General features: G+C 42.5%; 1 protein-coding gene and 2 non-coding genes across 5 annotated transcripts; all 3 read right to left on the bottom strand.

The window, feature by feature from the left end:
* Window positions 1-210: 210 nt before the first annotated feature.
* On the bottom strand, window positions 211-14,303 carry avil (advillin). Of its 3 annotated transcripts, XM_048255767.1 has the most exons (21): window positions 14,044-14,303; window positions 13,166-13,218; window positions 12,951-13,056; window positions 12,343-12,417; window positions 11,136-11,332; window positions 10,804-10,912; window positions 10,417-10,527; window positions 9,588-9,793; window positions 9,088-9,166; window positions 8,638-8,736; window positions 8,203-8,356; window positions 7,397-7,497; window positions 6,191-6,328; window positions 5,181-5,339; window positions 4,597-4,776; window positions 3,458-3,609; window positions 3,026-3,170; window positions 2,353-2,541; window positions 1,603-1,671; window positions 1,399-1,509; window positions 211-1,013 (listed from the first exon to the last, which is right to left on the bottom strand). In XM_048255767.1, exons 3-21 carry the CDS (start codon window positions 13,008-13,010, stop codon window positions 900-902), a joined length of 2,448 nt encoding a protein of 815 aa, XP_048111724.1. In that variant the 5' UTR covers window positions 13,011-13,056; window positions 13,166-13,218; window positions 14,044-14,303; the 3' UTR covers window positions 211-899. The 3 variants fall into 3 exon arrangements, with proteins under 3 accessions (XP_048111724.1, XP_048111725.1, XP_048111727.1); XM_048255768.1 differs by lacking the exon at window positions 13,166-13,218; XM_048255770.1 differs by lacking the exons at window positions 13,166-13,218; window positions 14,044-14,303 and having other exon boundaries at window positions 12,343-12,447; window positions 12,951-13,022.
* LOC125302743 lies at window positions 1,880-1,976 on the bottom strand. Its single transcript, XR_007194972.1, has one exon. It is a non-coding gene; the product is annotated as a small nucleolar RNA U13 (small nucleolar RNA).
* On the bottom strand, window positions 3,832-3,927 carry LOC125302742. Its single transcript, XR_007194971.1, has one exon. It is a non-coding gene; the product is annotated as a small nucleolar RNA U13 (small nucleolar RNA).
* Window positions 14,304-15,419: the final 1,116 nt, after the last annotated feature.

Raw genomic sequence — 15,419 nt, 5'->3', positions numbered from 1 at the left:
TTTGTAATGGTTTTATGAAAAGTAATAGTTGTGCTTGCTTGCGTAGTCCTTGTGAATGAAAATCATGGTGCTCTGTGTAAGAAGTTTTCTGTTGAACAGAAATTCATCTATGCCTGTTGAATGACTTAATGCTATTAGTTGTACTTGAGAAGACTAAACAGACCTCTGCTTATGTGAACAGAATAAAGCACCATATCACCCAACTAAATCTTTTAATTCTAAAATACTTTATTTGTGTAAAGTGGAATTATCCATTTGATGGGCAGGTGAATTCACAGTGTGTAGCACATTATAAAGTTATCACTTTTCTGATATTCATTGTTTCCATAATTGAAATGGAGTTATGGGATCAAGTGCAGGTCGTTCAGTGGACCCTCCTCAGCATTCATATTTCAGTAAAATAATACATATATCAATCCAGATGCAGTTTTATTTAATTATATTAATATGATTCTATCAACAAAACCTGAACAGAATTTGGCAAAAGTAGGCTAACAAGGAAATCATTATTTAAATGGCAAATTCAACTATATCACTCCTAAAACTCAGTCACAACATATGAGAAAACATAATGTAAGGAAACATAATGTATGGTATGTTGTTAGGGCAAAGTTATCTCTGAAGCAGGTGATCTAACAAACATGATACAAGATGATAGAATAATAAGGGAATATTTTCCATATGCATTCAGTTAAAACATTCATGCATATAGTTATTGGCATGTTGGTATGAAGAGGAAAGAGGGAAATATCATTACAATAATGTTGGCTTTACATAATGAAAAATGAATCTCTTGATTAAAATAATCAAAATGACATAGAATTACAAACACATTAATAATTAAACATGGCTGTCACAAAAAAAGATGAATTGACAATGTTCCATTACAGTGCATATGACTAGAACAGTCCTTTCCCCTTCTTCAAGCTGATCTTCTTCCACTGTGGAAGTTTGACAAACTGGTCTTTAGCCATTCCAAATATAGCCTTGAAGTCTGTGTCTGAAAGGTGTTTCTGTGAGACAGACAGAGGTTGAGAGAAGAGAAAACAAGTGTTTGAGAGGGGAAGAAAATGAGAATTTTAAATAATAAATTGGTTTAGAATTCATGCTTTTGATGCACAATCCTATACAGACATTCAAATATAAATCCTTCAACCATGCGAAACCAAAGTCCATGCAAAAACTTTGACAGGATTCACTCTCCTATCAGGAACACAAACAAATGACTAATACGAATTGCTATCCAAAGGATTATTAATATGTTTGTTGCTTTATATTCAGAGTATCTGGTCAGTTCTCAGTTTGTCAGTCAGCATAACCTTTTGCTTAATCAATGTACCAATTAGAAGATTAGGAATAACTGTTGCATCTCCATGAAATTAAAATAAGAGAGCTGACCTCTTTCTGGGCAGGGTCCACTCCCTCAGGTAGCTCTTCGGCTAGCTTGTTGATAAGATCATCAGCAGGGAAGCTCTGGTAGGTGATGTTTTCTGTGCTGCCATTTTGTTCCTGCAGTTAGTATAGGTTGTAATTACTTTGTATACATTCCTAATTGTGTTTTAAAGCATGTAAGTGTTGCAAAATGTAGTGGGGTGTCCTTACAGGTACAACTCTGGTCAATGATGTAACTTCCCCAAGTTCCATCTTCAACTGCTCATATGTTTTCCCTCCCTAAGAAAGCAGAGATCATTTTCAATCAATTACTTTGATAGGGTTGAGAAATTTCACCACCCACACACACACACAATCTCTCAAATCACCGCTGTCTTTTAAATAGACACACACTGACATATTCATACGTGCATACACAAGCATGCACATACTCTCTCCATTCCTCTCTATAATTTTCACATTCAACTGAACATTCACACTAAACATTTATCAGATAGGTCTTGAGCATGGCATAACAATAAGGCAACACATTTCATGACAAATTCATGAAATAACCAATCATCATGAGTATGACCTAGAAGGATCAATTGACACCAGAAATCGGGAAAGTCTATGTAATGATATGTGGGCTACTACATAAGGGTGGTTAAATACAAACACTGGTTTCAGTATATAAATTACTGATGAGTTTTATTAAATCATATATATTATGTCTAATGTATTCAAACTTGTTGAGAATTTTAAAGAGGATCATTTTGTTTTCAAACAACTCACAGAACAGATGCATTCTGGGAGACAATGACTGGCTGACACAATTGATGGTTCAGGCACAGAGATTCTACCAATCTGCTGCAAGATTCAAGTCTGCTCTCAGTATAGGGTCAGGCCTGGATATCAGGCCAACATCCCAATCTCTAATGCAGTCGCAGGCTCATTGAACATGGACCCTTATTGACTCACGCTCCATATGGTGGGGTCCCAGGCCATGAACCAGCCAGTGAAGGTGGGGGGCTCGAAGCCCTGCTTGACCAGCAGGATGGGGGTGTCAGGATCGCGGGAGCCAGGATGGGTGCGTAAGTACTCCTGGCAGGTGACCACTGACTCCTTACGCTCCTCCTCATTGGCCTGGTTGCCCACCCACAGGAACACCTGTGGCAAATGGCAGCACAAATCACAATGGAGACCTCTGCCACAAAAAGATCATTTAGAAAGATACAGTTCTGATAAGAATAGCACTGGTGCATGTGTGCATTATCTATGCCAAATAATGGTTGAATTTATTTTGAGCATTATACTGTCTGGGAGTGTTTTACCATTACACCATATGTACTGACCAGTAAAGGCTATTTTTGTATTCATCATCATGTCTCACTTTTTAAAATAAACCACTTGAAAACAATAGACAGTTTACACTCTGTTCTCATGAGAGCTATTTTGGAGGCCCAGTGGGATTATAAAGAGTTTATTCATAGGTAGTTGAAAGATAAGCGAAGTGGACAGAGAAAGGCTACTTCAAGTTAAGGGAAACATGGACACAAAACCAAAGATGATGTTAAGTAATGGTGGTTTGTAATTCCACTTTACTGGTTATTTGGAGGTGATTTGGAATAACATTTCTTTCAGCGTGACATACCTGATCCCATGTGTCTAAAAGCATTACGTCATCCTCACTGAGGTCATCTTGAGTGAACTGCGTAACCTCGGAGACAGTAAATCGGCCTGTCTTATTGGAGCATTCAAAGAGGCGTGGTTGATGATCCAGCGAGGTCTGCTGTAGTCTGAGATGAAGAGACTCTTTTGACTAAATGTCTACGGACATCAGACCTCTAGATCACTTGATATAAAGTCTGAAATTACTTTCAGAGTTGTCTTTCTAAAAGAGCCTTATATCATGATTTAAAGAGACTTAGAGTAGAGATAGCTACTTCCAATTAGTAACTGAATTTGGCAAAACCTTCCCATTCCCTTTTGGAATACTCAATGTTTTTGATACTTGACTCAAACTGAGGTAAACCTAAAAAGCAAATTTGAGGTAATTCCTGCACCTGTCCATCAGGCAACGTACCTCTTATCATTTGCATATGGAGTCTTGCCTCCCAGCAGCGTCCAAAACTCTATGGGCTCCTGTCCCTCGGCGATGATCTCCACGGCAGCAGTGTCCTGTCCGATGACCGTACTGACCTCTTTGGCCATGGCTCTCTCGTCACCACTGGAGCCCTGCAGGGTGGAGGGAGAGCAGTGAGCAGTGGGTGGAAGTGGAAGAGGCAAGCATGCACTGATGCAGCTGCAAGCCTTCAGTGTCTGCATATGAATAACTAACCTCTCAAAGTGCTATAATGTTAACTGAAGTGAGCTCTGACCATTGACTGAACTTCTCAGTCTCACACAAACCTACATGCTGAGTAACAAACTATGAAAAGTTAATAATAAAATAATCTTTATCAGATGGGTCTTGTGCTTAGCATAACAAGGAGGCAGCACATATTATAAAAGTTCATGAGATGACCAATCATCATGTGTATGACCAAGAAGGATCAAAATTCACAGGGATCGAGAATGTCTGTGTAATGATATGTGGGCCCCTACATAAGGGTGGTTAAAAACGCCAACACTCTGGCTTCAGTATATATACAATTTTTGATTTTTGTTTTTTGCAATTTAATAATATCATAATGCCAAATGTATTCAAACATTTTGTGAATTTTAAAGAGGATCATTTTGGATCATTTTCAAACAACTCAGAGAACAGATGCATTCTGGGAGACAATGACTGGCTGACACCAGGCACAGAGATTCTACCAATTTGCTGCAAGATTCAAGTCGGCTCTCTCTCTCTCTCTCTCTCTCTCTCTCTCTCTCTCTCTCTCTCAATTCAATTAAATTAAATTCAATTCAATTGGCTTTATTCGCATGACTGTTCTTTTACAGTGTTGCCAAAGCAGTGCTGTATAAAAATAATAAAATAGTAATTGCGATAATAACAGTAGTGATAATAAAAATAATGACAGTGGAAAAAAACAACAACAATAACAACCAGCAGACAATAATAAACAACAAACTCTCTCTCTTTCTCTCTCTCTCTTACACACATACACACACACACACACACACACACACACACACACACACACAGAGTAAAACTTGGCTAACAAACAAAACTCATATAGAAAAGTCACATTCAGTCACACTCGTTCCTGCTCGCACCTTTCCACACCACACGTAAACACCAGTCTGGCTCTTCAGCAGAAAAACATCATTGGAGTTGAGGCAGCCAGCCAGGGCAGGGACCTCGATGGCTTTGGTGTTGGACTGGTCAGAGCCGCTGACCTGGAACAGTCGCACTGGCGGCTCCGGATCTGAGCCCCCCTTCCTAGAGGTGCCACCCTGAAAAACATGCAATAGATAAATTAAACAGGATCCATTAAACAGGACCTGTGGTATCTGATGCCAACCGCATATCAAACAAAAGGCTTACAGTCACACCTTGGAACTGGTTGAGAAAGAATTCAAACTTTTGTCACACAACCTCTGATGACAAAGTGGTCACATAAAACACATATGGGCCTCTCAATTCCTCTTACACAATCTATGCATTATTAGGCACACCAGATCCAGTGTAACCAATTGACATTGTTGTTAGTTTAGCAAAATTAGGTGTATCTGTCTTATATATAAGAGTGCCCCTGAGGAAATCAGACAATAGAACTCACAGAGCATGGGGGGCGTAGGAGCAGAGTGCAGGACCACTGAACATTTAGGAAGGTGATGGTTTAGATGGTTTCACTCACCTCAAATATGACCATCTTGCCCTTGAACATGGCCATGAAGTGCCGGGGCTCCTTGCCCATGGTCACTCTCACCTGGACAGGCTCGTCGTTGTACTTCTGGTCGAGGTCCACAGCCTGGAAGGCACTGGCTGCCAACTCATCCTGGGTAGCATGTCGGCCCTGTAGACAAAAGTCACCATCTGAATTCCATTTTGTGAATTTTGCATTCAAAAGTTCCCACATTGTGTCATTGTGCCACCCAACTCCCTGTATCCCTGTTGAAATGGTTGGAGTCAAACTTGTTTGGATTTACAACTGTTCAACAAATTCAAACATGTTACACCCCAAGTGGCAGCGGACACTTGAAAATAGATGGCTCAAGAACTGGCCCTAATGCATCAGCTGCTGTCTGTGACAGAGGGTTCCAAGCCTAACACGAGTAACTAATCTAAGCTCCTCTTTTTGGGGTCATGACTTGCACTGACTTCTGCTAAATGAATAAATGTACAGTACCATTCAAATGTTTGGAGTCACTTAGAAATGTCCTTGTTTTCATCATGTTGTAAATATCTGTTGTAGAAAGAAATTGCTGATCTTTAATGCAATATCTACATAAGTATACAGATGCCCATTATCAGCAACCATTCATCTAATGTTCCAAAGGCACATTTTGTTTACTAATCTGATTTCATTTTAAAAGTCTAACTGAGAAAACATTGGAGAATCCTTTTGCAATTATGTAAGCACATAATGTAATCTGAAAACGGCTACCCTGATTAATTATTATTGTCCATAATGGAGTGGAATGGAAATTTCTAGGTGACCCCAAACTTTTGAATGGCAGTGTAAATGTAAAAGTAACTTTAACTCAGGCCAAAACATTACAAGCCTAAACTTAATCTCATATTTAAAAACATGTTTAAAATTCAACTAACATTTTTTCTTTTATTTCAGTGTTAAACCTGGACTTAAATATATCCAAAAAATAAGTTTTTGTGTCAAGTGCATATCCAGTGGAAGTGGTCTGTTACCTGCCATATGTACAGGATGTAGTTCCTCTTGTTGTTAACTTGGTAGGTGTACAGGATGAGGTAGCAGTCTCCGCCATAGAAGTAGCCATGCCACTCCGGCTCCACTGGGACCAGCTCCAGATTCTCTATTCGCCATACCTGTGTTACACAACAGTGAGGCAGAGGAAGGATGTTACACAAGACCGCTACTAGTCCTGTTTCTGCACTGTCACTTCCTCTGCACTTTAGGGTGAACTTTAGGGTCACCTTTTTCTGTTTACCATCTTTCAGCACTCACACGTCTTTTCTCAGTACAATAGTTTTCTCTGAGGATCTTCCTCTGGGTCTTATGCATCTGCTCTCCTATGTCTCTGCTCTTCCCCTCCTCACTGCTCCCCCTTTCCTGTTCCCCTCCTCACTCTTCCCCTCCCTCACTGTTCTTTCCTGTTTCACTCTTTCCCTCTCTGTTCCCCCTTTCCTGTTCCCCTCCTCACTCTTCCCCCCCTCCCTTTTCCCCTCCTCCTCTTCCCCTCCTCACTGTTCCCCCTTTCCTGTTCCCCTCCTCACTCTTCCCCTCCTCACTGTTCCCCCTTTCCTGTTCCCCTCCTCACTCTTCCCCTCCTCACTGCTCCCCTCCTCACTAGACATGGCGGCCTGCCTCTCTGCCTTATTGGCTCTTTTCCCTTTCCACACAAACACCTTCACTCCTCCCTGGTCCAAGAAATAGCAGTCCTGGAACACACTACCCTCCTCACTCTTCCCCTCCTCACTCTTCCCCTCCTCAGTCTTCCCCTCTTCACTCTTCCCCTCCTCACTCTTCCCCTCCTCAGTCTTCCCCTCTTCACTCTTCCCCTCCTCAGTCTTCCCCTCTTCACTCTTCCCCTCCTCACTCTTCCCTCCTCCTCTTCCCCTCCTCAGTCTTCCCCTCTTCACTCTTCCCCTCCTCACTCTTCCCCTCCTCACTCTTCCCCTCTTCACTCTTCCCCTCCTCACTCTTCCCCATTTCCTGTTATCTCCTCTCAACGCTCCTGTCCCCATTTCCTGTTCTCCTCCTCACTGTTCCCCATTTCCTGTTATCTCCTCTCAACGCTCCTGTCCCCATTTCTGCTCTTGCTCCTCACTCTCCTCTTTTGACTCCTCTTCTCTCCTCATCTCTTCTCTTCTCTCCTCTGCTTTTCTCCTCTCTCACCCTCCTCTCCTTTCCTCTCCTCTGCACTCCCCTCATACCTCCACTGTTCCATGTCCATCGTCCACCATGCGCTCTTGGGCTGCCACCTCTGGCATAACGTGCATCCTGGAGGCATCAAACTTCTCCTGGGTCACTGTGGCTGCAGAAGTAGAAAGGCTGAAGTGAGCTCAGCATGTACAGTGATGTAACTGCATACATGGCTACCATACATGAATACAGTGATCGTTGAAATGTGTAGATGTATATGAAAACATTAACTCATTGGACCACTTTAAAAAAACTTGCTTATCAGTACACACACACGCACGCACGCACGCACGCGTAAGCAGGCTGTCATGGTCTGGGAGTAAAGTATGTGGGAGATGGCCGTATGACAATGGAATATGTGTTGTGCAAAGCCCATGACAGTGCAGATGCGCCATGTAGCAGATGACTCCTGCATTATCTAGCGAGGGAGCCCCACACACACACACACACACACACACACACACACACACACACACACACACACACACACACACACACACACACACCCACACACGTAAGCAGGCTGTCATGGTGTGGCAGTAAAGTGTGTGGGAGAGCTCTGTTCCGGTACGTATGGCACCAGAACATGTGTTGTGCAAAGCCTGTGACAGTGCAGATGTGCCACACTGCAGATGACCACTGCATTCTCTAATGAGAGAGCCGCACACACACACACACACACACACACACACACACACACACACACACACACACACACACAAAAGTCTTATGTTAACCATACCAAACCTCTCCTCCTTCCTAACAAGTGTGCTGCTGTGTAAAAGCATTATCCACTACCACTGCCCTGCACACTCACCAACTCTCCCCATGGTGTGGGTCTTGCCAAGGCCAACTGTCTGGTCTTTGACCCTCCAGCTTGGAAAGAGCTGCTTGAAGAGGGCCGACTCTGCCCCGTCGTTCACCGTCTCGATGTTGGTGGTGTGGGAGTACCCCTTCAGCTTGATAAACTCCTGTTAAGACAGGACAGAGAGACAGTGGCAGAGAGAAGTCATATCATGTCTGACCGTTTTATTTTGTGGCTATAGTCTTCTTCCCCTTTTTGAGTTGGGTGAACTATAGGCGCTTTGTAATGTTTAATCAAAATATTCTGTGGTATAGGGAAGATAATGACAAACAATGTGTCTAATTCCCTCTCACAAAAAGGAACTGATCGAGGGACTAATTCATCCATTCAGTTTTTGCAGAGCTGGATCAGTTTCCTCATTCTTGTACTGATGTCCAGCGGACCTACCACAGCTCTGGACATGGCGGCCTGCCTCTCTGCCTTATTGGCTCTCTTCCCTTTCCACACAAACACCTTCACTCCTCCCTGGTCCAAGAAATAGCAGTCCTGGAACACACAACATTATAATGATTATCACTGAGCTCATAGGACTATTTGGATGATGATCTGAAGTAAACAGCAACCAAATGAAAAACAAATTATGAAAATGGACATGATCCTGGATCAAGAGATCATAGCTCGCTGAGTGGAACAGCCTCAATATCACCCTTATTTGCTCTACTGAAAAACAAACCAAGGCTCCACTCCATAAATAAACTATATTGTTAACGTTAATGGGGTAGAAACTGTTTGCATTCAAATAATTGGATGCTGTATGGCATTACTATGTTCGAAAACACTAACATATACCATTGTGTGAATTATAGAAGAATAAAGGGAATACTTGAGCATCCATACATCATGATTTAATAAATCCTGCACTAGTGGCCGTGTCCCGATCTCTGTGACCTTCATCACGCCATCAGCATCTGAGACACTGGGAACAGAGAAGAAGCACTTTTCTCAGACATCATAACACAATAGGTCACTATCAAAAGTAAGCTGTATGAAAAATATGTGTTGACGTGCTGTAGTTTTAAAATAAAATGTCAATTTGATTATGAAAATGACTAAAAGATGTGTTTTGTGCCAACAAATAGTGATTTTGCACTTTTAAGTCCAGTCATTTAAAATAACACACAGCTATCCAACATAATCACATATGTTGAAGTAGACAGACATGTATGTGGATAATATCAAATGCTTCCTCTGATCTGACCCATGTAATGGCCAGTAACAGTTGAATTGTATATCCAATGACTCAATAGGCTATAGTAATATGGAGAACAATAATTTGAGATGATAATGTAAATGCGTTAACGTAGACACTTCTGAGCAGACTCCCACACTTCTCTTACTGGTAGAGAGCGAGCTGGGCCTTCTGCTCCTGGTCAGGTGTGTCATCGGGGACTGCACTGGACAGCTTGGCGTTCCGCTCTCCCAGAGTGCTTTTCAGGACCTCCATTAGGTGAGAGCTGTCCCCCTCCGCATCCCCCTCGATCACCCCGATCTCTGCCCGACCCCCCCTCTCTCGGTCACGGATGTCCTTGGCCAACTGCATGCCCTGGAGGTCAAGCAAAGCAGTGTTGATAGTTACAGGACAGCTTTGCATTTTGTATTTACATACATTTACATTCCATCCAAGGCAAGCTTCTCAAATCCCTACTGCCATTCCACGGTGTTCCAGAACATTCTGAACCAGATGTGCTGCCAAAATGGCAGCTGATCTTTACACTGTGGCAGCACAAATCCCATTATGAAAACTACACCCCCCCCCCCCCACCGTGCCTTCTGTAACAGGTTACACTCCATTATTCTGAATATCTGGTCAGTGGTTATGGGAGAGGAACAAAACCACTGTGCTAATCACTTCGGTTAGGTGTTATTAGTTGCTCTCACTTCCCCCATTGGGTCTGCTTCTGTATTCTACTCCAAGAGCCAGTCCTCCTACTGCAAATGTACTTTTTGGCATTAACTGAAAAACAGATCAATGACTCTATTGGACACTACTGCATGCTGAGTGAAGCAGTTTGCAGGACAGTACAGCATTCTGGACAGCCTAAACTCATTATGATCGATAGGATTTGCTTTCGGAAGTTCTAATATACTGCAGTGCCCAGACTAAATGGCTGAGGGACGGCTTGACGGCTTGAGATGGAGCAGGAATCAGGAAAAAAAAGCCGTCACCTTCAGCCTCTCCTGTCTGTTGCTCTCTGGGCCGTTCCACTGGATAATGACTTTGCCCGTGTCCAGCAGGAAGACGTCACCCAAGTTGAAGCTCTGCCACGTCATCTCCACCTGGTCAGATAAAACACAACACAGGAGAGCAGTACAAACAAAGTCAGAGTGGTCCACTGCATGTGAATAAATGCATTTAGTTGACCATTTGAAGAGAATGTAAAGTGATACAGGGCTATTTTAAGTCTAGTTCTGTAGACTGTCCCACTGGGGTTTTAATGGGATGTCATAATGCTCTGGAATCAATAATCCCAATAATAATGTACGGGAAAGTGGAAGGTTTGGGGTTTTTTTACAGAAAGGAGATGGAGAGTCATTGAGTCATTCCTGCTGTACCTCCATAGCAGTCACCCTTCTCTTCCCCTTCACATGCAGGAGTCTCTGGACGTCGTAGGAGTTTGTCTCAGTGTGCCTCATACCTGATGCTACACCACCCTTCTTGTAGCTGATGGAACAAAGACAAACAGACACATCCTCAAGGTTCACCTGACTTGACTTGACTTTATAGACACACACGATAGCCATGACTCATTTTCAGAGATAGGGAGTGTAGACACAGCGCGAGAGCTCATGTCCTGTATTTGCTAAACAAAAGCATTCTCAAAAAAAAAAAAAAAAAAACACATCACAGTGTCAACGTATGCTCAAATTCACCCCAGAGGCCTTACATGATGCCCTGTTTGAAATATCCTCGGAAGCTGTCGGATTCATGGCTCTGGACCTCCCGATGCTGCACCGGACCGGACCCCAGGAACTCGTCCAGCTGCACGGTGTAGACAGCGGCCGCCCCTTGCTCATCTTGGCTGGACTCGGAGCCGATCCAGTAGTGGATGTCATAGGACACAGCACTGCCCACTTTACGAGTCTGAAGGGTGGTAAAGCAAAATAAGAAATAAGTGTGTGTGTGTGTGTGTGTGTGTGTGTTGTTGTTGTAGTACAAGTGTGTGTGGGTGTCTGAAGCGAGTAAGATTCTTTTTTACAGATCAATATATTAATGAGTGTGAGTGTAAAGGTGTGCACACATACCCAGGTGTACACAGGTAGGTAGGTATTTGGAATAGGGAAGACACAGGCAACATGGGGAAATAGACCAAAAGAGGAAGAGAGAGATAGAGTGCTAGATGTAGAGAGAGAGAAGATGGAGAGATAGTGGGGACGAGGAAGACATTAATGAGAGAGAAGCGAGTAGAGTGCTACATGTGGAAGTGAGGGGACTGCGGTGAGATAAGAGCACATGAGGAAGAGACTGCAATTCAAAGTGAGATGATGAGAGAATACACATACAGACAAACGCATGAACTGGAGTCAAAGTGGAGCAGGACAGGTAAACAGCTACAGGGAATGGGAAGTTTGGGAGAAAGGGGAATTACAGCAGAAGATGGTGGGAGAGAGAAGCACACTGCTGATATAGATCTCGGGCTTCTGGATAAGCATGCAAAGCAGATGGAAATACAAACAACTACAATGATAAGTCTTTCATACGGTCATCGTAAACTAACATGACATGTTCACATGTCATGTTCACATTTTATTTTGCCTTAAATGATAAGTCTTTCATCCGGTCATCGTAAACTAACATGACATGTTCACATGTCATGTTCACATTTTATTTTGCCTTAAATGATAAGTCTTTCCTCCGGTCATCGTAAACTAACATGACATGTTCACATGTCATGTTCACATTTTATTTTGCCTTAAATGATAAGTCTTTCCTCCGGTCATCGTAAACTAACATGACATATTCACATGTCATGTTCACATTTTATTTTGCCTTAAATGATAAGTCTTTCCTCCGGTCATCGTAAACTAACATGACATATTCACATGTCATGTTCACATTTTATTTTGCCTTAAAAGGTCACACGAGGCACTTACATAAAGGAGCACGTAGCAGTCGCCCTCAAAGAAGTTTCCATGCGATTTCTCTGGGACCAGAACCAACTCCATTTTCTATCAGATATATCAAGACAGAGATAGACCCTTTCAACAATAAAAACAAAAACAATGCTTGAACATTCTATTTGGGCCCCAATCTACTTCCTCTGCATTAAGATAACATATGGAATGTTAAAACGGAAGTCTTGTGGGGCCAACTATGATGCTGATAATGGAACTCTCTTGAAAGGGTCTATAAAACTTCCATAATTCTCTTAAGCAAAGAGCACTTTAGGATGTTCTATGTCACAAAGTAGTGAAGTGAATCTGAGGAAGACCGCAAGGTCGAAACGTCATGTGCCAAATGAGAAAATAAACTCAACAAAACCTAGGAGTGTGCGAACTTTTTTCCTAAAAAACTATGTGACAAAGTACCCAAGCACAATATCAAAGTTGATGAAATGTTGTGTTGATGAAATGAGTCTTTGGTATAACATTCAACACTGACTTTTTAAGCAATACTGTGTAGTCACATGGTTCTGTAGCCAAAGCATTACAGTTTTGTGTTGGAGAGACAAGTATTTGATATGGTGTCAGATGAACTGTACCTCTATTCGCCAAATAAGAATCCCAGGAGACTGGGTGACAGCCCGAAATGTGTACTCCATGATGTCTTGATATCTCAATGTCCTTGACACGGCCTGTTAATAGTTCCTGTTGAAGACAGAACCCAGAGAACTTTGATCAAAACTGTGTGCCGAAGTGAACCTTGATAAAGGCTGTGTGCAGAAAAGTCGGTCTTGTGGCTGTGTGGCTACTCTACCTCTATTCTGATGACCTCCTGGCCAGCACTTGGGTGTACGTTCCTCTTCCTCGCTTTTTCAAAGACCCAAACAGGAAATTAGTCATTGCCACCCTGAACTCGACTAACCACTAACCAACCTGTCAAGCCAATGCAGTAATATTCTCTGCTTTTCACACAACGATATCTGATTACTTTGAAACGTCTTTTAGGCTTTTATTTCAGAAAAAATATCTAAACTGTAAAATTACATTAATGTTTGGGATGAATTTCATATTTACATAAATTCTGTTGCACACAGCAAATATCCATTAGTAGCACTATCATTCAAATGTTCTTTCCCATCATGATGAGATTTGACCTGTTATAATTTCAGAAGTGACTCATCACCAACATCACCAAAATGACCATTGTTAATTTAGCGAATGGTGGATTTCAATCAGATGATAGCCTGCTGATAAAGCATTAAGCTCTGTGTCTGTGATGTGTGTTAATGCTCTCCTGCCAATCAGGGTGCAGACATTAAGAATTTGCAGAATGTCATCTATTAAGTAAAGGCAGTATCATTCATGTTAAATAAAAACAAAAACGATGTCCCCCATGTGCTGTCACAGGGAAAGGTGATGCCAAATTCAGAAGAGAACTATTGAAAACACCCTGGGGCACCAAAACAGACATACTTTCAAGCCGATTTCACATGGAAGACATTAGTGAACACTGATATGTGATCCCAACAAATAAATGTCCTGAATGTAGCACTTCACACAGTGATGATACCCTGCCGTTCATATCTTCAGCTTAGTAGCTGTACACCATTCAAACATCAGTGTGGTAGGAATCGAAGCAGAAAAGTCTAGGAACGTCAGATTTAAATCAAAAAGTGGAGAGATGGAGCTTACCTTGGAAGAAAAGAGTGATGGGTCCAGTAGGTGTAGAGCAGGCCTGTGCAGGACAGTGCTGGATAAATCCTATCTGTCGCTTTGGCTCTCACACTCCCTCACTCAATCTCTCGCTCTCTCTGTCTGTCTATTTCTCATTGGTTCTGTGGATTGGAACACGAGAGTTCTGGATCTCAAGGGTCACATTCAGAGCCCATCATCTTCCTCCACCGCTGCGCTTCAGACACCCACACACACGTACACACACACACACACACACACGTACACACACACACACGTACACGTACACACACACACGCACACATACGCACACACATGTGCGTGCACACACACACACACACACACACACACACACACACACACACACACACACACTCACTGCATTTGGTTGGATTTGCATGTTCCAGGTTCCTCTCTCTATCGCCTCGTCCAATCACGGAGCAGGTTTGTGGGCAGATACACAAGCCAGCAGGCAAATGAGCCAGGGGGTGGGGGTGGGGGCATATTCAAAGGATGGGGCCAGTTGAAGAGCAGTATTAGCAAAATTGGTGGCCAAGTGTGGAGAGTAGAGGAGAAAAGAGAGGAGAGGAGAACCGAACACCCTCTGGGAGAGGGTGGTGGCGGGCAGCTGGAGCCTCCTCTGCCAGTAAACTGCACTCTACAGTGCGGGAACGTGGCCAGAGATTTATTGATTTTGTGTGGTTATATAGTCGGTTGGTAGTGGATTCGAAGGGGCAATACATACAGAGAGACGGAGACAGAATGCCATTACAGCCCATTTAAATACGCTTTTGAGGCTCCACTACAGCTGGCTAAAGCGTCAGCCAAAAGGAAATAATCTATGCTTCCTAACATCTAACATCCACGTATTGATCTGAAAGAATCAGTGTTTTTTGTTGGGGTTTTTTTGTAAAACATGTGTAGGGTATGTTGAGTAATCATATAAAGCCAAAGGGGAATGAGAGCCCAAGCTTACACAAGCAGCAACGGATGTCATCTCAACACACTGTGAGAGGGGACATCTGAGCAATACATTTGCCAGTCAAATGTTAGGGATTTTGTTTTGTGAAGCAAGATGTGTGTTGTGATACCCCCAAAAGTATCTATACACATTAGCAAAAGAAATGATGAATTAATTTATTGTTAACCAAATATATACTTGAAGAGCTTTTGAATTTACTTTCACAGTTCTAATTGAGTATACATATGAGGAATACTGTATGTTGAGCAATAATTCACTGTGTGGTTGGTGAAATTGTTTTGATGAAGAGTTATTGAAGATCCTTGACCCAAAAATAAACAGTTATTATTATTGGAAAATAAACAGTTAATTTCATATAGCTAGTCTGGCATCTTGCGTCCTCCAAGGGGGATAT

This window comes from Alosa alosa, chromosome 10 (assembly GCF_017589495.1).
Source record: "Alosa alosa isolate M-15738 ecotype Scorff River chromosome 10, AALO_Geno_1.1, whole genome shotgun sequence".
Taxonomy (NCBI): Eukaryota; Metazoa; Chordata; class Actinopteri; order Clupeiformes; family Clupeidae; genus Alosa; species Alosa alosa.
The sequence above is the reverse complement of the archived record's forward strand: the minus strand, read 5'-3'. Positions and strand labels throughout refer to the sequence as shown.